The sequence below is a fragment of the Aptenodytes forsteri genome, unplaced genomic scaffold, assembly GCF_000699145.1.
Source record: "Aptenodytes forsteri isolate BGI_AS27 unplaced genomic scaffold, ASM69914v1 Scaffold239, whole genome shotgun sequence".
NCBI lineage: Eukaryota > Metazoa > Chordata > Aves > Sphenisciformes > Spheniscidae > Aptenodytes > Aptenodytes forsteri.
Genome location: NW_008794743.1, coordinates 820,018 through 840,786, shown reverse-complemented (window position 1 = coordinate 840,786; position 20,769 = coordinate 820,018). Strand labels below are relative to the sequence as shown.

At 35.2% G+C, this 20,769-nt stretch overlaps 1 protein-coding gene across 1 annotated transcript in view; it reads left to right on the top strand.

The window, feature by feature from the left end:
- The window catches only part of VPS13C (vacuolar protein sorting 13 homolog C), a 101,247-nt gene extending 81,451 nt beyond the window's left edge, over positions 1–19,796 (top strand). The window contains exons 73-85 of the mRNA XM_009274008.1: positions 108–221; positions 1,796–1,932; positions 2,184–2,265; positions 2,895–3,008; positions 3,261–3,336; positions 4,007–4,170; positions 5,439–5,484; positions 6,504–6,627; positions 7,328–7,442; positions 14,575–14,666; positions 15,160–15,283; positions 15,548–15,631; positions 18,061–19,796. Of these exons, the coding sequence (XP_009272283.1) occupies positions 108–221; positions 1,796–1,932; positions 2,184–2,265; positions 2,895–3,008; positions 3,261–3,336; positions 4,007–4,170; positions 5,439–5,484; positions 6,504–6,627; positions 7,328–7,442; positions 14,575–14,666; positions 15,160–15,283; positions 15,548–15,631; positions 18,061–18,162 (1,374 nt within the window). The 3' untranslated portion in view covers positions 18,163–19,796. The remainder of the gene's footprint in view (positions 1–107; positions 222–1,795; positions 1,933–2,183; positions 2,266–2,894; positions 3,009–3,260; positions 3,337–4,006; positions 4,171–5,438; positions 5,485–6,503; positions 6,628–7,327; positions 7,443–14,574; positions 14,667–15,159; positions 15,284–15,547; positions 15,632–18,060) is intronic.
- The last annotated feature ends 973 nt before the right edge of the window (positions 19,797–20,769 follow it).

Sequence of the window (20,769 nt, the reverse complement as noted above, 5' to 3'; positions counted from 1 at the left end):
TTTATATATAATATTATTTATTATATTACATATAAAACAGCATAATTATATATATGTTGATGAGATAAACTTTTGTTCTATGTTTGTTTTTTTTTTAATAAACCCAGTCTAAATTAATTCAGCAAGATGTAGATGCACTTAAGACTGAGCTAATGGAGTCTTCCCTAACAGACCTGTCAATGCTCAGCTTCTTTGAGCATTTCCATATTTCTCCAATTAAGGTATGTAATAGAGATACTTTTGGTTAATAAAACACTTGCTATTAATGATCTCTTAATTCCTTATAGTAAATACATGCTCCGATCAACCTTCTAAGTAATTGAGGTCTTCGTGCTGTCTTCCTAATGGGGATTTTTTATGTTCTCTAGAATTTAATACTTTGTTGGAAAACTTTCTTAGTTACCCATGAATACGAAGAGATCCTTAACCATTGCTAAGTGGGAAGAGTCAATGCCTGTAATAATGAGGAAAGCTAGATAAAATGCTGGCCTGGAGGTGTCTAAGAAATGTAAAATAAGTTGTAATAAAATACACTTCCATGGGCTTGTCTTCATGTCTCTCTTGAACTAGTTAGATTTTTCAGAGCAAGGGAAGAAAGATCATCAGTAATTATATATTATTCTGAATATACAGAATGTTCCCCTAAGGCTATCAGATTGAATAAGAATTTAGAGGAAAAAAAAACCTCACTTTTTCTTTTGACTGAATGTATAAAAGAAAGACATAAACCCCAATACAGATGATTAAATTCTGGCACTTTTTTCAACTTTTTACTTATTTCACTAGATATCAGTTAGGGTACACTTAGATTCTTGGGGTTTTTTTCTAATATGGTTGTGTTTATAAACGTACAAGAATGTGAAGCCAGGGAAAACACTAGAGGGACAAGACACTATTGTGATATTTTAACATTATCCTCTAGCTAGTCTGGTTAAAGTTGTTGAAGAAATGGTTATAATTTTATGTCTTTTGCATCTTTATTTGAAATGTCTAGATGTGCTGCCTGTTAAGTAAAGGAAGGGGCTTCTTGTTCTCCCCTGTTTTTTTTCCCCGTACTTCAGTGACCCATCCCAACATTCTAAACCACTGGATAGTGGGAAGACCGTGAAAATGGCTGTGTGGCCTTTCGGAGAGAAAAAAAACAAAAACAAAACAAAACAAAAAAACCCAAAAAACAAAAGTGGGGAATCTTGAAAAAGTCAAATCATACAGGTTAACTTCTGTGCCCTCTTTTAAGGGAATAGAAGGGAGCAGTATTGATTATGGTGATGAACAAGGGAAAAGGAAAATAATTTTCTGTTGCCCTCTCCACCCTTAAGAATGGTATGTGGATTTCCTTTAAAAAAAGTGTCTTATCGACACTAAACAATTCCATTTTACAGTGTTAAAGACAGTTCTCTAAAGTTCATGCATTTCCCCAAAAGAGTGACTGGTTGCAAAAATACACGAGCTAGTTAAGTAAACCAGAATTTAAAATTTAATGGGAATTAAGCTCCACCTATTTAACAAGTTATTTCTCTCATTGTTTACACAGAAGTTTACAGATGTAAACATAAAAGTTAAAATTCTAGGGCAATTTGACACTTCTCTGTATGGAAATATAATTAAACATGTTATCAAAGTAATACCATTGTGAGTTCAAGCATGTTTGTTGAAATTGTACATTTCCTCAAAGTGAGTAAAAATACACTTACCATTGTTTCACCACTGGTTTGTTTACATGTGCACCACACAACCTGTCTGGTGTGTGTCTTTGTTCTTGATTTGTCTTGTTTTACTAATTCTTTCGTGACAGTTGCATTTGAGTCTGTCTCTGGCTTCTGGTGGAGAAGCGTCAGATAAGGGGGAAGAAATGATAGCCATCCAATCTCTGAATTTGCTGTTGAAAAGTATTGGAGCTACTCTAACAGATGTGGATGATCTTATTTTCAAGTAAGCTAATAAGGATTTTTTTTCTTTAATATTTTGAATAAAGCTACTATACATTTAATAATTGGGTCCATGGTAAACTTTCACTACTATAAATGTATACAGCCTTTGGAGAAAGGGAGGAATGGAGGGAAGATGGGGATTGGGCTCCTTTTTAAGAGAATAGGGCTTCAGGATTACCTGAAGGAAAAAGAGAGAACTACTTAGAAGGAGGAAGCGTATCTATAACTAACGTGTGATTACTTGTCTTTCAGACTTGCTTTCTTTGAAATTAAATATCAGTTCTACAAGAGAGACCAACTGATGAAGAGAGTTGTTATACATTATAGTGAACAAGTAAGTTTATTTAGCCAAGCCTTTGTGTCAAATTTTGAGTAAGTATCTTACAGAATGCAGAAAATAGGAAAGGAAAGGTGAATACCTCTAAAAGCTACTAACTTTTTATTTCGTGGTAGTGAAGTTAGGAATCTGGTGGCACATTACAAAAATGTAAATATGAAAGTGTCCTGCAAATGTGTTTAAGAATTTTAAGTGATTGCTTCTGTTCTTTTTATTTATTTTTTTCTTCGCAAAAGTATTCTAATAGCTGTCCATACATACACTGCATCTTTTGCCTAAGTTTTATTTCGTGGTAGTGAAGTTAGGAATGTCGTGGCACATTACAAAAATGTAAATATGAAAGTGTCCTGCAAATGTGTTTAAGAATTTTAAGTGATTGCTTCTGTTCTTTATATTTATTTTTTTTCTTCGCAAAAGTATTCTAATAGCTGTCCATACATACACTGCATCTTTTGCCTAAGCCTGTCTTCATTCTAGTAGGAATACTTAGTTGAGTTCTCTAACACCATACCTAGGTAGTAAATTAAAAAATTTACCCGCCTTGGGTTCTAACATGGAACTATGTGTAACAACAGCTAGTAACACTGCTCTTGTTTTTGCTTTTTTTCCTCCCCCTCATTATTTAGCTCCTGAAACAGATGTATGTTCTTGTACTTGGGTTAGATGTTCTTGGAAATCCATTTGGCTTAATCAGAGGCTTGTCTGAGGGAGTTGAAGCTTTCTTCTATGAGCCATTCCAGGTATGACTTCCTGATTCTTCAACTGTGCACGAATAGTAGGCTGACTGAATATACTGGTAGGGTTGTGGTTTTGTTGTCACTGTACTCTACACCCTGAACAGTTAAAAAAACAGTAATTTTTTATGTTAACTTTAAAGAAATAACATATTCAAATGGCCTTACTTTAATCAGTGTAAAGGAATTGCTAGTTTTTCTTGAAACAGATGCATAAATGTATAGTTTTCTGCTATTCATAATAAGCTTCATTTTTAGGGTGCTGTACAGGGACCTGAGGAATTTGCTGAAGGCTTTGTAATTGGTGTTAGAAGTCTTCTTGGACACACAGTGGGTATGTATCCGTATTGTTAGTGTTTTGATAAATTAGGTTAAGTCATGGATTGCATGTAGGTTTTTTTTTTTCTTCTTATTTTGAAGGGTAAGTTATATTTTTAAAATATCTACATGGCAATTTTTTTGATGCATATTTAAGTTTGCCAGATACTATTGCCAGTATTTGTGATACATATTATTCACACCTGACTTACCTGAGAACATCTAAATGTCTGTTTTGTAGACTGAGCAAGCAAACTGAGAAACATTGCATGTCTACATGAATTTGTAACATGCTGTGGATGAATAAGGAAAATAATTCTAATGGTCCTAAAATGTCTGGAGAAGCCTGAGAAAGTGTTCTTAGGACCAGCTATTGTTACAGTTACCTTAGATTTTTATTTTTTTTAACTATGTGTTACAGTAGGTAGAGAAAATATGATTCCATCCAATATGCTATATAACATGTACTGAAGTGATTTAAGAGTTACCTTTTGCTGTATTTATGCATTTCAGGCCAGATTCTGGACTCTTCTCATGGACAACATGTGGTAGTCACTCTGTGTGAATTTGTAATATCTAAACTGAATATGAAGGGAAATTGCTATGAACTTTGTGGCTTCTGGTGTGTTGTCTGCTGTTAAATTGTGAAAGAACAGTAACTTTTGCTTTCTGCCCTGTTCCATCAGGTGGTGCAGCAGGGGTGGTGTCTAGGATCACCGGTTCTGTTGGAAAAGGCTTGGCTGCTATTACTATGGATAAAGAATTTCAGCAGAAACGGAGAGAGGAAATGGGTCGGCAGCCAAAAGACTTTGGTGACAGCCTGGCCAAAGGAGGAAAAGGCTTGTTACGGGTATGAACTTGAAGTTGAGGGTATGATGTGCCAACTCTTAATCCATGCTTGAAAATTATATGCAAGCAAGTTTGATAATGTCGTCTTTATCAGTTCATGAACTAAACAGAAGAGACAAACAGGCAGTTGGTTTATAGGGGACTCAGTGTAGTGTATCAGCTTTAGTGTTTGAGGTTGTGTTTTTGGCCGACCTGAGGAATTGAAGGTAGGGTCTTGGACAGGAAAAGTGTAGGAAGTAACATCAATTTCTCCTGTGAGTTATACAAATAAACAAATAGTTATTCATGTTCAACAAATGTGTTATCTAATTAAAGTAACTGGGCCCTTATTTTTTCTTGCAATCACTTCTGTCATTAAAGTCAGTTCGCTGTGAATTATGAGCTCTGGGCACGTGCTGCGTAGTAGAAATGGCTTTCTATATGTCTGAGGTCTTATAAAAACTAGGTTTTCTTGGCTTAAAAGAATGTGACCATAAAGCAAGTAGAATGTGTATAAAAGTATGTACTACATTAGGTTGGAGAGATTTTTCTGAAATAGAAGCTGTGCAACCCCTGTATTTTTTTTTATAATCTAAAATCGGGAACCTTTTCTGGTTTCTGAAAGATTACATCTATTTCTAGTTAAAATGTTAAGTATGAGACAAACGTCATGTAAACAATTGCTGAGAGATCTGTATTACCTGAATGCACATTAAGTCTTCTAATAAATTCTATCACTTTCCATTCAAAATAAAACCAGTCAACTTTTCTAAGTAATTTTAAGTAATAAACATTGTGGAGTTGTTTCTGATAGTTTGCTGAAAATTTGGAAGTTACCTCAGTGGGTTTTTATTCTTCTGCCTTAGTGTCATTAAACTACTTGACCTTTAAAGTCTTCCAGAGAGTTATTTGATGTTAATTTATCTTGAATATTCAGTATCACTCATGACTGGGTATTCTGGTAGCTTCCTGTTAGTAGTGAAAGTGAAATAGCGACTTTCTTAATTATTACAGACCAATTACTGTCCAAAAGATTTGTTAGTCTGCCTTGCCAGCATAAATGTTTCTTCAGTCATTTTAGTTTCCCTCTCTTTTTTTTCCCTCAGTTGTTATTTCCTTAAAAAATTAAAGTAAAAAAAAACAAAAACAAAAAACCCCAGCCAAACAATGCTTCCAATATTGAACTTTATAATGAAGTTTTAAACTTAAGGATAAGAAACAACTGGTTGCTCAGTTGGACTATAGCATTCCTGTTTCTGAGTAGGAACTTAATTATTTTCTTCATTTTAGGGTGTTGTTGGAGGTGTGACAGGCATAATCACTAAACCTGTAGAAGGTAAGCACTAAGGTTGCACCGCACTGCTTAAATGCTTTCCCAATAGTTTACAATTTATTTTGTAATTTTAAGAAATATCAGTCTAAGTGTGGTGATACTAAGGCATAGCAAGGTTATATTTCCAATTCAAATGTGACCTTATATGATGATTTACTCAAATATATTTATAGCTGTTACTGGCTTACTACCTTTTCAGCCTTTGTATGAATTAAGGAATGGTTGTCTTCGTGACATATTTTGTTAGGCCTGCTGTAGTACCCAATTTATGGTTTAAAGCCAGAATAAAGATACTAAAAATAATAAACTAAAAAGCACCAATTGAAAAAGTTTTTTGGGACTCCAAAGGTTGGAGAAGTCTTAATAAGCAAATTTGGTTTTATGCCCGAGATCAGTATTTGTTTTTGTGAAGACTGTCACTTTATCAGTATCATAGATGATGAAAAAATCCAAGATAAAATGCTTCTTATTAAAATTCATGTCCAAGTGATTTAAATATTGGAAGTTAATTGTTACTTCGTTGTATTTTAGAGGTTATTGGAAGATACTTTGAGGTGTAGTCCTTCTCTCATAGGTGGATGAACACACATGCTTTCTAAATGCTGTCTTGGCTTTTCCATAGTTACATATTACCAGGAACATGAAATTTTGAGATAGAAATAGTTAACTTCCATTATATTCGTGCATCTTACAGTCTTCAGATTATTTTGTTATTACTATCAACCTATAAAAACTGAGTATTGGCCTACAGTCCAGCCTGAAAGTGTGAGAAGGAGAATCTAGTTAATGTCTCAGTTATGCTGGCTTTGGAGGCTGGTAAGGTGTTAAGTGAACAGCAACACACAACAAGTTCTCAGAGAGAACTTCTTTAGAAGTGGATTGTACATAATCAATGGCTGTGGGCTCTTTCCAATACAAAACAGTTCTAGTGCAGCCTGGAGCAGTAATAGTTTAATTCTGTGGTTAATGTCTTCAAGTAGGTCATGAAAACTATTTCTTTTTCTGTTCCCTTTCTTTTAAAGGGGCTAAAAAAGAAGGTGCAGCTGGATTCTTTAAAGGAATTGGAAAGGGGCTTGTAGGCGTGGTAGCCCGCCCAACAGGTGGCATCGTAGATATGGCAAGCAGTACCTTCCAGGGAATTCAAAGGTAAAATGTCAAGAGGAAGTTTTGAAGTACTCTCTATATGTTGGACACCAGGTGGTCCAGTAGTGACACACAATTATTTGTGTTAAATACAATATGCGGTAGGATATATGGTGTTGAGAGATGTCTAGTACCCTGTAATGAATTTATTTTATGATGATGTCTGGAAATTGCTGCTTCAGAATACATCTTGCAGTGTTGTAGTTCAGGTAGATGATAACTAGTCCATTTTCTCCTTTCACTCACTCCCCGATCAGAAAGTAATTAAAAGATCATGTGTAAATTTTCCTTTCGAGGTAGGTTTGTGTACTGCTGAATGCAAATATGTAAATGTCATTTAAACTTACTGTAAAAAAATAGACCATTGAAATTTTTGGAATAAAGCTTGCCAGTTTGAAATTTAGTTAGCAGTGCCCATCAGGGGCTTCTTGTGTTTTAAGGGGACCTTTGGAAAGTGTGTTAATAAACATGAGAACCCTTAGTAAATTATCTATGGTTGCGAGTAAACTTCTCCAAGTTATTCTGTAGCTGTCTAATTCGGTAGTGTTAATTTGGATTTATTACTAGCAGTGTGTCTTTACCATTTACATCTGTAGGGTACCCAGGAATATGGGCAAGTGAAAGGGTGACTTTTTAAAGATACATTGGTGAAACTCAGAATTGTAGTATGCTTACCAGAATACTGTTTCACTGTCTATGGCAGGGCCGCAGAATCGACTGAAGAAGTATCTAATCTCCGTCCTCCACGTTTCATTCATGAAGATGGCATCATCCGGCCATACAATAGGGTGGAAGCTGAGGGTTATGATTTGTTTGAGGTATGACTTGCATTGTAAATACAGTTAAAATTCTCTAACCTACAGGGTTCCGTAAAGGATTATGTTACAAAAAAGCTGCCAGGGATCTGTGGCAGTCATTACGTAGTAAAAATTTGCCCCAGCCTATTTCATAAAGCAAGCCTGTATAGCAGAGAAGACCCAGTGCTTGTAGTAAGCTGAATGCGACAAGAAAACTGCAGCATTGCTGTTAAATGATCTTCTGCACGTTATGTTCTGTAATTGCTGACCTCATGCTCTGGAAGGAGGTAGTAGGATTAAGAATTAGTAGGATCAAGATTTGAGTATATGGAAACAAGAAAAACATTTTGATACTCACTTCTAATGTTTTATTTAATAATAAAGCTGAGGCTGGTTTACAAACTAACTTTTGAACAGGATGAATAGAGTTTAAATTGTTTGGCATATAATACAACTACTGAAATTCCTTTTTTTTTTTTTGGTGGTATCAGCAGTTGAAAAAACTGCATGAAATCTCAAAACACCACCTTTTGGTATTTCCTTATCTTGTTCTTAATAGCAATATCTCATAGCTACAGGCATTGTGTGGACATTTAGCCTGCTTCTACATCTGGATGTGGCTAATATGGAGGGTGAATAACAGTTGTTTTCAAGTCCTAGATAATTGGAATCCAGTTGATTTGTATTTCAGCCTTCACATTCTTAAAACTTAGCAACAAAATAAGCATTTTAAGTTAAAAAGTTAAAGTAACTGTCTACATTAACATTTTAAGACCAAAACTTGCATGTTTGCTACTTCCTTCTAGATGTTCCTTTAATCCTTATTTCCTATTCTATTTCTAATGTTTCTCTACTTTCTCTTTCTCTCCTGGCATACGCAGCAAGAACTGGAATAACGGAGTAAACATTTTCCATATTTCTTCTCTATTTCCGTCACGGTCTTTTTATCTGCCTTAAGTATTTAGACTAAGGGCATGATTGCTTTTAATGTGTCCTCTCCCCTTCATTCATATCTTTTCTGTGTAGCAGTTAAATAAAACAGTATTTCATGTTGTCCAAGCTAAGAAAACAAACAAACTTGAATAACCATCTTCAGTAGGATTAGATGAGTGACTAAGGAGAGAGACAGGGAGGGTTTGTTTCCTGTATATTTGTTTTTCTAAGGTTTCTTAGCTCCTTATGAATGGCAACAACAGGAGGCACTTGGAAAAAAAATCATGGTAGGGTAGACGCTGAGTTCGTTCATTCATTTATTAGCATTCTCGTAGAGCTAGGGCTGTGGATGAAGGGAGAAAGCAACATTTTGATACTTGTGCAAAATTTAAAATAGTGATATTGAATGGAATTTTCTTCTGTGAAAATGCTTACAATTTCATGCTATAGAAATTGTTTCATATAAATGCTAAGAAAACTTGTATTTGTGGTTTCTGTAATATGCCATAGGCCTGTCATTTATACATCTGATGAACCACTATCACTTCAAGTTACTACTACTGCTACTACTTCTTTATGAAAACTTATCAATTAAAAAATATAGCCAGCTCAGTTGACTCTGGTTTCATTCACAGAATCTTCTAGGGCTTTGCTGTTCAACATACTTAAATGTAAACTTTCAGCTGTTAACATGAATTTACATATACATATATAAATAAAAAAAAATATATTTCTAAATTGTGATGCCATAAATTTAATTTCTAATACAACATCGCATAAATTAACAAGCTAAGCTTAACAAGCTGTTCTTAGAACAAATTGTTTGCCTGTCATACATGAAAAAACACATTGAGCAGAGACATCTCTCTGCTGCTAATGCCTTTTAGAATTTAATGGTCAATAGACAGCTTATTTAACTTAAAATTGTTTTTTAAAAAACAGTGAATTTTTATTTCAGCTAATTAAGTGAAATTAAGTTGTGATATATTAAGCAAACCAAATTTCTTCACATAGTGAGATTTTTTTGCACTGTATTTTTTCCATCTATCACAAAGGAAAAGGTAGCACAATTAACACTGAAAACTGGATATTATGCAGTTCTTGCATATCTAATATTTGTATTTTTCTTAGATCTAAATGGTGTAGATTGGAATTGTATACTAACCAAGAATGAATCCTCTGTATAGTTCACTAAATGCATTTTCTTCCTTTCAGAAGTCAGTTAAAAAACCCCAAAACTGTATTCAATTAACTGACTGATTTTTATTATTATGCTAGAGGTTAGTGTTGGGAAGGTTTTGTTTTCTAATGTAAATTACAAGCAAGAGGGAGGGACAGTGTCTTTACAGGAAATAAGATGTTTAACAAGGAAGATGAGTCAGAAAGTCAGTTCTATATGCATTTAAAAATTTAATTGCAAATAACAACTTATACATACTAGTGCTGTTGATTTTTTTGGATCCACTTTTGACCCAACAGTACAAGTAGTTTAACCAGAATCCCTACCCTCTCATCTATTTTAACTAACTTTAATGCATGTGTCCCTTGAAAATAAATATACGCTTACAAGGTTGAAACCTTGTAAGGTTACCTTAAGGAATGGATGCCTCAATACTATCCAGTGGTTGGACAAAAAAAGTGTTTCACTTACATACTCACTTGTATGTGAAATATAGACATTGGTAGACATTAGAGCTCAGCTTAGGAGGAGCATATATGTAGGTCTTGAAAGCCAAGTTACTTTTTTCCACTCAGAAGGGGGTTTTTTTGTGCAGAATGAGGACAGTAGCCAGATGGAGTACATCAGTTCACTTGTGTAAACTTGTTTACGCAGTGCATTTTCCCAGAAGTGCTGTATCTAATGTATATGGGCTATATAGGGATCTCCTCAGCCAATTCAAAACCTGGAAAGTCAGATTTGACATCTTGCAGGCCATGTCTCTAATTCATGCAGTGAGGCTTAGTAGTACGAATGCATTTTGTTAAACATAAATGCACAGTATGTATAGCTGGAGAAATCAAAGAACAAATAGGGCAACTCTAGGAGAATTGTTTTCCAGGGAATAAGTGCTCATGAGTTTTAATCTTCATATGAGGAGTGTTTGTAGCTGATGAGATTTGCTAGAACAGGTAATGAATGCCTTTGGCTTTGTTAGTCTTTGCCTTTTAATACGCAGGTATTGCTGCCTGCTCTGGTGAGGAGACTGTCTTCTAACCCCAGCACTTAGGGTCTGACATGATGCAATTCATACATTATTCAGTGTATGTGGCGTTACTTTGTTTCACTTCCCAGTTAAAGCATGGAGCTTTATAAAGAATGCAGAACACCTAGTGAATAATTGAGACATGGTGGTGAGACAGTGGTTGGCAGAGAGAATAATATACTAGGTTTCAAGAAACTGCAGATTCTATTTCTGGTTGAGTCACTGTTCTGCTGTGTGAATTTGCACTGATTCTTTCATTTCCATGTAAAATAAGAATGAGTTGAACTTCTTTAAAGTGCTCTAGTGTTCTCATAAAAATAAAAGCTTTTGATAAAGGTGCCTGAATTTTGAGTGTGCAGATCATGGAGTAATTTGCATCAAATGCAACCCCCTTTTTACATAATGCCACCACCATTGTGTTGATATCTATCAGGTGTATTGAGAATAGCTCAGAGAAATATTGCATCTCTTAGGCACAGAGCTCAGTGGGAACTCTTACTTTAGTAACTTATTGCATGTAAAATCTAAAAATACTATCAGGATTGTTTCTGAAGTTATGAAAAACAGGTTTTCTCTCCAAAGCTTTGAGTTGAAATAGAGGAACATGTTTATGAATAAATCTGTTTAAATATGTGGCATGTCTCATTTCTGCATATCCAACAAAAGGATTCAGAATACGGATTGCAGCCTTTGAATTGCAGTCTTACATGGTGGTGCGTTTTGTATTTCTTTAATTTTTACTTGTTTTTAAAATAGCTATGGTTCAGGTATAAAATGTGAGTTCATATTCATGGTGGTGCGTTTTGTATTACTTTAATTTTTACTTGTTTTTAAAATAGCTATGGTTCAGGTATAAAATGTGAGTTCATATTTTGATTTTAGTCCTATGCTGCCATCTTTCTTCTGATGTTTTGAAGAGACTTTGAGATAAGCAGTCTTTTTGGCATTTTTCTTCCTTTCATGTACGTCTTAGAGTTTCAGAAATTTTTAAGGTGGTCAGAAAGTGATATTTTTTTTACAGAAGACATGGACCCTATATTTTTGGTTGCTGGAAAATGCTGAATTAAAATGTTTTTCAAAAACGTTGCATCACTAGGGAGCAAATGCAGGAAAACATGATGCTGTTGATTTAAACTCTTGAATATTAATCCACTTTTGAGCTTAAAGGATTTTTGGGGTCAGTTGCAATGTATGGTGATGCTTTAAGACATTTGTTGAACTTTTGAATATATGAAAATAAAATGCAAATATAAATAAATGTTGAAGCCTCTTTTAATTGATTCTGGTGTAAGCTGAGTTGACAAAAGATCTTTCCATTTTGGTTACTTAAACTACATAGAGTTCTTAGCCTGTGTGGTTGATCATAGACAGATACATGTGGAGTCAAGTTTAGCTTCTGTTGTCATCTTACCGGTTTTATAGATCCAGCTATGGAAATACAGAAGGAAATGTATCTTTACAAGGAATAACTAAAAACAAACTGGAATTTTAGTCCTCCCTCCTTAATTTGTTCTCACTAGTTTGTCAGAAACAACTTGAGAAATATACTGTTATACAGAGGCTGAATTCCACAGTAACAGCTGTAAAATGAACCGAAGGTCATCTTATTTTGCTGTGAAGAACATCAAACCAATTTTGGGCCATCCAGTTGCAGGCACTTGCTAAACATTGATCTGAGGTGCATACAGTCTGCATCCAGGCAGAGCGTGTATGGCCTTCGTTCTTCCTTATGTTTCCTCACGTTCCTACACAGGAGCTGCACACTTTCCATTAAAACAGATTGTCATGATAAAAAAGGCGGTTGTATTGGCTTAGAGAGTACAAAGCTAATGTGCATTGACATTATGCCTATATAACTGTCTTTGTTCATTTTAACTAATTAAATGTTATTTACAAGTGGAAAGTGTATTTTACGAAGATTTTTTGCACTGACTTAACATTCTTAGTGGTAGAGGGTAGAGTAGATGTTTGAGATGCATGTAGCATAGGTTAAATTTCAGCATCTCAGTTGACTTCTCTGTGGCGATAGTTGAAATCTCTCGATCCTAGCAATAAATGGGAAGTTTTATTTTGTGACCTAGGAAGACTGTGATAAATGGAGTTTCTGTAAAATCCTGTGTTGATGACCATCGTAATTTTTAAATATAAAAAGCTCGTGGTTGTCAGAGAATGTAACTAGGTTAGTGACCCTGACCAGGCTTTTGTGACTACTGTGCTGCAGCCCTGTGTTTGTTAGAAGTTTCTTGAGTATAAATGGGATCCAGATGCTTTCACTGGCTAGAGTCTTAGGCCAAAGTTCTGGGTACGCACATCCTCTTTCCAACACTTGTTCCCAAGGTTGACACTATATAATCCAACTGCTCTACTATTGCTAATATTGCTAGCTTCTAAACGTTGTCTAGTTGCTTATGAATAACTTCGCAGAATTCCAACGTCAGCGGCACTTTGATTTGTCGGTTCAGACATGAGATGATAGAAGTATAGGAATGTACGTATTGCATATTACAACTATACTTAGCTTTGCAGTCCAAAATAAATGCAGAACTAGCTTTAAACCTGATGTGTATATTCCTTGTTTCAGGTTTTTTCATGCTAGAGTTTTCATCTTTAAATGTAACAATGTATGGCTTCCCCAAAGAGAAGAGTAAGCATGGGTATTTTAGGGGCTTCCCATTGGAGTGTTCTGCTGGTAGCTGGTTTTAGATCAGATGTGTGTGATATGACACTGTTACTATGGTAGGTTTCCTACCCAGAGAATTCATGATCTCTGCATTTAATACAAACTGTGTACAGATAAGGTTCTTGAAAAACAATTACGTATTTATCATGTACATGACAATTACAGTTGGAATGTGAATTCTAGCAACCTTACAGCTACTAAATATATACAGGATTATAACAGAAAACATGTATTTAATTCTAGCAGACCACTTCTGTCCTGAAAACTAACATTCATTCAAGCTAGTAACCCAAGTATATTTACCTGTAACTCATAGTTCATGTGTTACATTAGTTAATCAAGCAGGCGGCAAAGTAGGGTGGACAGAAACAGATTGCTTGCTTTCTGACAAATTCATAGCAGGAGAACCAGTAGTTGGCACAGATTTATTCTCATACCCAGTTTGAGGTTGGGTTCCCATTCGTAATACATTATTCATTTCACAACTTTGTTTTTCTACATGATGTTTTGATGTGTATCCATTTCCCACAAATATGTTGATGTGTCGCTTTGTGAGTCTTGTTGCCTTGAAGCCAGTGTTATTGTGAGCTTGATTTAGGGATAACTGTGAGACTGTCTTCCATGCTGCTTTTTGGAGTCGATGGAATATTGTAAACCTGGTGACATGCTCTAGGAAGTATTCTACTCCAGTTAAACAGCATGTACAGAATAGGAAATCTGAAAAATAGCTAATCAAAAAATTAATGAAGAACTGAAAAAAAAAAAATAGCTAGGAAGCACTTCAGTACTTGATTTGGAAACTTTTTTAACCTCTGTATTCACAGTTTGCCACTTGAGTTGTAGTTGTCTAACAGAAACGTGATGAGTAATTTGATCCATGCTTTCATATGCCTTCTTATTTTGGATGTTGAATAGACATGTCTGTTCAACGCTTCAGAAGCCTGACCTTGAGGTCCATTGAGTATTTGTAACTTGACAGTTTATTTCTAAGGGTCTGGGTCATATGCTGCCGCCTTTAAAGGTACTGTTGCAGGATTTTCACTCTTGAATCAAGTCTGCAGCATGGGATGTAACAGAATGAACATCACTGAACAATTATTAGCACAGAAAGGAAATGAAAGCTGAAGAAATAGTCTGATACTGCAGTGTCAATGTTCCATCTTTTGAGTGGAACAGATGAGACCTTTCAGTGACTCAGCTTCAGGAGTGAGAACACTGTGAGAGCCTGTCTTTAAAGATCCAGTTCAACGAGGCAACTTTTAAAAAGGCTTTTGAATTGAAAACACCGCTTTGAGTTTTCTTTTCACAGCCCAAAAATTTTCTATTTCTGTTTCAGAAATTGCACATCAGAAAACTGGAAAAAGAGAGCTATCGATACCACTGTGCGCTTCCAAGAGGCAGAAGAGCAAACCTTATTGTTACCAATAGGTATTAAGTTTTGTCTTAGTGTGCTGGCTGACATTGGAGCTTTGAAGTAATTAAGGGGCAGCTAGCTAGCAACTGTGAATACTAGCAACTGATCATCTGTCAGTCTAGTAGTAATTGTGTCATTATGTAGCTAGTATGTAGCTGTTTGACTACCTTCATCTGGTAGAGGCTGGCTTTGAGGAACTGGTTTGAATTAACTGATGACCCTCTAGTATCCAGTTTTAGTAAAATGTTTGGATTTGGAGGGCTGGGTGGGTTTCAATTAAGTTGGCCTGCGGATACTATGCGATATCATAGATCATCTATGAGTCTTAAGGACAAAGTGATTATCTCAGAATATGTATTAAGGAAATATGGTTCCACTGTGAATGAGTGGATACTTTTAATCCACATAGAAAATGCCTTCTCAAACAAATTTCTTTTTGTTTTGTTTTTCTGGCAAAGTTTTAGTCCCAGGGAGAAATTGAGTGTTAACTTTTTTTCTTCTGAACAGGAGAGTGATATATGTAAAAGAAGTGGAAATCTTGGGCCATTTAATAACAGAGTGGGGTTACTTATTTGAAGACTTTACATGCTGTCCCTCCTACGAAGCAAATGTCTTAAAAATAACTTTTTTGGTAAGTAAAACATGTAAAATTTTTTTTTTTATTTAACACTACTTAGAGGTCCAAACATGCTCTTAACTTATTTATGGTTCTAACTGCTAACGATGGGACTATGAGACAGGATTTACTTAAGATTTCTTGAAAGTATGAGTTGGGTTGGACAGAGGTGACATTGAAATCTAACCTGAAGTTGACATTCAAGCCATTTCAGTATCAGATTCTGCATTCTTGTTTTGTGAGTCACCTGAAGTACATTTTTGTTCCCCTCTGCAACAGGATCAAAGGATGTTCCAAAGGAAGGACAGTACAGGTTATGAATGTGTAAAGACAGTTCAGCTTCAGGATGAAACTACAGCAAGGGTATATTCTTTCTTTTTTTTTCTTTCATCTTCTTTCCATATGATATTGTTAACAGTTGTTGAAACTCAGCATGTAAAAAAGATGGTAACGTTCAGAGACTGGTTATAGAATAGTCTGCTGTGCCTGAGGACCGTTTATCATACTTTCATGTTGAAAAATGAGTTCAACCAGGAGAAAGATGACACAAGATAGTCTAAAGCATTCAAGAGAACATACGCAATAATAATTTAAGGTTGAAGTTGCATGGTCTTATGTTTTGTATATTAAAACTCATTAAAGGAAAAAATTCAAATACCTAAAGTACTAGGTAAAGTTCATTATAGTCTCTAGGATTCAACATACCTCTGAATTCTGCTACCTCCTCATTACTTCAAGATCACTGGACTAACCCAATAAGTGTACCTTATGTGAAAAGGCTTACTTAAATTCCTCCCCCTTCCCAGCCCCACCCTCCCCGCACCTGGGGTTTCTACCATTTATCTCTAAATATTTCTTCATATTGATGCTGGAGAGTCTGATTTATTTTGCGAGCTTTTGTTCTGTGGATGGTTGGGTCTCATAGCTAACTCACACAAGCTGAACTAGAAATTCCAGGGTCCTTCAACAATAGAAAAATTTACCTAGGAAACCATGCATCTTGCTGTAGTTTTGTATCAGATGATGGGAAAGGAGGAGTTCTCCCTGGTACCAAAAGTGAAATCGATTAGACCCACAGCATCTTGGAAGCACACTTGAAATTGTAGCTCCAGTAAATGGCAAGTCAGCAGCTAGAATCAGAATAGGGGCCAAATTGCTTCTATTAAATTGATCAAGCCTTCTAAAAGAATGGGTTAGACCAGAAAGGAAAAAAAAAATTGCTATCATTTTGAGGCACTTTTTTTAATCTGCTGGAAGAGTCTATATTATTTCTTCACTGTCTCTTGCCTAAAGAAAAAGTTCCTTCAACTTTTTCTTACAGCATGTCTTCCAAATCACACTTTTGGTTAACTAATTTAAATCCTTTTAGTTTATCTGTATCTTGTTGTCATGGCCAAAGCTGGAACATTGTATACAATGCACAGGCCACACTAGAAGGATACTTCTTTGTGTTTAATTCTCTGTTTTCTGTTACTGCCTAACTACATGTTCCTTTGCTAGTGTTTATGCTGGTATGCATACATTGAAAATAAATTTTTCTGCCCTGAAGTGCAACACTACCCATTTAACTTCCGTGGATTTCTGTTTCTTGAGTTTATCAGTATTACTCTTCATTTTGCATCTCCCTTCTTTGCATAGATCCCACTTGTAAAACTATACCAATTTGATAGGAAGACACAAAAAAAGTACGCTTCACAAATAATTGTCACTTCTGTGAAGGCTTCTGTGGTGCCCTTTGTATGTGCATGAAACAAATGTCCTTAAGATCAGATTAAGGTTAGCTGTAGCTTCCTTGTTCTTTCTGTCTCCCCTAAAAAACAAACAAGGGTTTTAGGTTTGCCCTTCTTCAGTCCTCTGAATCTTTCGCTGGCCTCCATGAGTTATTAGAAATCCATAAATGTTTGAAATACTTCAGGTACACCTGATGCATGTTACTTGTCCATCCAGGTAACTTAGTCTTTATTTTAATATTCCTTGTATAAATGAGTTTTACTTTTATTGAAATTGTGGATAAGAAAAGCCCTCAAGCATTTCAAACACTTCAGCTTTCACTAAATGCTGGAATTATTTGGGTAAAATCAGACTGACCATCCAAGCTACCCCAGTACGTTTTGGTTTTTGTTGGTTTTGTTTTCCCCCAGGCATTTACACATATCACATGGATGTTAATTTTCTCACACTAGAGATGTATCACTATGTTAATATTATGTATACACATTTTATTCATAATGTACAGTATGTTTAATGTTAGACAGTTGAGATGTGGGATTTTCTTAACTATTAGATTGTTTGGATTCAGGAATTAAATAAAAATGACTGGTTTAGTTGCACTGCTCTGTTCAGTTAAGTTGTTTGTAATTTTAGAATTATTGTTAGGTTCTATTTCAATGTATCCTTCTGTGGATTTCCGCTAACTATACAGTTTGAGAGTGCTTGTCATTGTAAATATTTTCAAAAGTGCCTGCTGTCATTTATATCTTCTTTTAATTATCGTGAGTGATTCTCTTATGTTTCCAGATAATGATAATGCAAACCTCTTGGTTGGTTGGCCTGAACATAGTCCTCTTCTGAGGCTCTTTACCTCAGACTGAATCTAGTAGTTGTGGGCTCTCAATACTTTTCTATCCATTTTAGAGGAGAAAAAATTGCTTAATTTGATCTGATAGTGAATTTTCCTCAAAAGACCTTATTCTTACAGTATTTAAACTTTTACTATTTTTAGTAGCATCTTACAGAAGAAAACCGCAGACTGCATGCTTTAATTTTCTTTCTTTCAATATGTTGCTTTACAGAGGATTTGTTGTGCCATTCAGGAAGCCCAGGCAACAAGAAAACAACAAAAGTTGGTGAAGCAAGCATCGTTGCAGTTGAAGAAACCACAAATGCTGTCTTGATAATGACAGGATTTGTCGGGTTTGACCTTTGGTATGCAATTTTATCCCTGAAATTGATTAGAAGCACATGGAAACGTTGTGCAGAAAATAAAGATAAAATATCTTAGGTCTTCCTTTGAAGTTAACAGCCATAAACACTTTAAGAAGCTATGCCTCTTTCTAAAACTATGGATTTCATTCTTCTAAAATACGCATTTAAGTCTAAAAATTACAACTTTTGCTAAAATGTTTTCCCACTCAGAAATGTTTTTTCTGCCCTTTTTCATGTCAGGAGTTCTTGTAAATGGATTCTAAAATAAAGTGATTATCCAATTTGCACTTTAAGTTTATGGTTTACAGACAGGTTGTAGTAATTGTGGTTCTAGTGTTTTGCAAAATAAAGTACTTACGTTAGTGATTGAAACTAATTAAAAACTTCTATTTTAGACAGCATTCTCTTTAAATGTAGAAAGAAGTGTATACAATTTAGCTACTATAATTTCATCCCTGTCTGTTTAGTATCAGAAAATACTGCACTGGAGCAATGTAAGAATGAGTATGTATGAAAGAAATAGGCTATTGTTGTCTGGAAATGCTTACTTGGGAATGTTGTCACTTATACTGTAAATGAAACTCTGCACCTGAAAAATGGAAAAAATTGTTCACGTGTCATGTGCATGTATATGATTTTGGTTGTATCGCTGTAGCTTAAAGACTTCTCCAGGAGGAACAGCACGCTGGTTTTAGACAGCATTGTATGTCAAAAGCTTAAATCAAAGTAATTAGCTTTCCATATTTCAGTGTATAGTTACTCCACTGGAAGAGTGCCATCTCATTAAACTAAAAGTCAGTTCTGATATAATATTTTTGTTGCAGTTTCTCTTCCTGAAGACTGTTAGCATTCAGTTTAGCAAGATATTTAAGCACATTTAAAGTATATGCCTAGTTCTTAATGGTATGAATGATCCCACAAACTTCATTGAGACAAGTTCCATTCTTAACACTAGGCACTTACATAAGTAACTGTCTGGGTCAAGGGGTATATGAGCAAACAGATTTTAGTTCACTGATCAGTAAACTAAGAGCTCTTGCTGTCAGTCTTTGGCTCTCGAATAAGATATGAAGTGTCCTTGCAAATACTTACTCTTGAAAATTTGCTCTTTCTAACTTACTTCACTTAGAAAGAATGATTTATGTTTATTTAGTCTTGTACTAGAGAACAGCTATAGATATGAACTCAATAAATAGAAATGGCAATATTCTTGCATAGATCTATTCAATAAGTGGAGCAATCATGAGAACTAGTTCTAGATTTTTAAACTCTCTTTATACTTAAGGGCTGGTGGATTCTATAAATGTACTCTTAACCTGTACCTATGATCTCACCAAAATTAGAAAGCTTAAGATATTTGAAAGTAAGCTGCCAAACACAGAACTTTCAGAGAGCATCTGCAGACATGATTTTATTGCTATTGTATGCACATGGCTATTAATCTGGTTTGCTGTGATTGGAAAAAATGTGGTACAAACTTCAATTCTGTGATATCACCCATTTCCTAGAAAGCTCTGCTCAAGCATTAACTAAATTAGCTGTCTAGGTTGTATGTATTTCAAGCCCATGTTTGAAAACAAAGACAATAAATTTTTATATGCAGTTATTTGTGCTATGATTTTAAATGTTGTTGCTTCTAATATATGCTGTTGGTTTACCACAGCAGTTATTTGATTTTAAATGTTGTTGCTTCTAATATACGTTATATGCTGTTGGTTTACCACATGTCACTGGCACTATATGGAAAAAATCATTGGCGTAGTAGCGTACGGCAGAAGAGCTTTCTACGGACCAGCGTTTCCTTCACCTTGTTGTCTGGCATGTAAGGGATGTGTATGTGTACTGTCTCTTAATTCATAGTTGAAAACAGATGATTTTAAATGTTGTTGCTTCTAATATACGTTATATGCTGTTGGTTTACCACATGTCACTGGCACTATATGGAAAAAATCATTGGCGTAGTAGCGTACGGCAGAAGAGCTTTCTACGGACCAGCGTTTCCTTCACCTTGTTGTCTGGCATGTAAGGGATGTGTATGTGTACTGTCTCTTAATTCATAGTTGAAAACAGATTTCACTTCAATCTACTCACAGTGCATGTTTAGATGGTACCATGTGCCTTTTTTGAGATGGAGAATTGGAGCTTAAAACAGTTCTGATGACACGTTTGACTACAGTCTTCTGCCTGATTCAGTTCTGTACTTCCTCATTTTTATTTGTAAGCTTTCTGGCTTGAATTGTAAACAGTAGATATTTTATTTTCTCACTTTCTATGTGATTAGGTACAATGAAGTAGCTTCCTATTTAAAATAGTCTGAAGAAGCACTAGGGTTCTATGGAACAATTTTTTTTTATTTTGAAATGCATGTCTTTGCATTTTGGGTTGCTAGCTGAATTTGAACTGGTAGATGGCACTAAAAATTCCAGCTGAAGTAGTAATGAACGACCTTCTTTACCACTTGGATCACGCACTCAAGAGGACATGAGAAAGGTCATTTGCTAAGGAATTCCATTTCTTAATAAATGAAGATAGATGTTCGGGACCAATAGGTTTCCAGTGCTTGTCCTGTGCTTTCT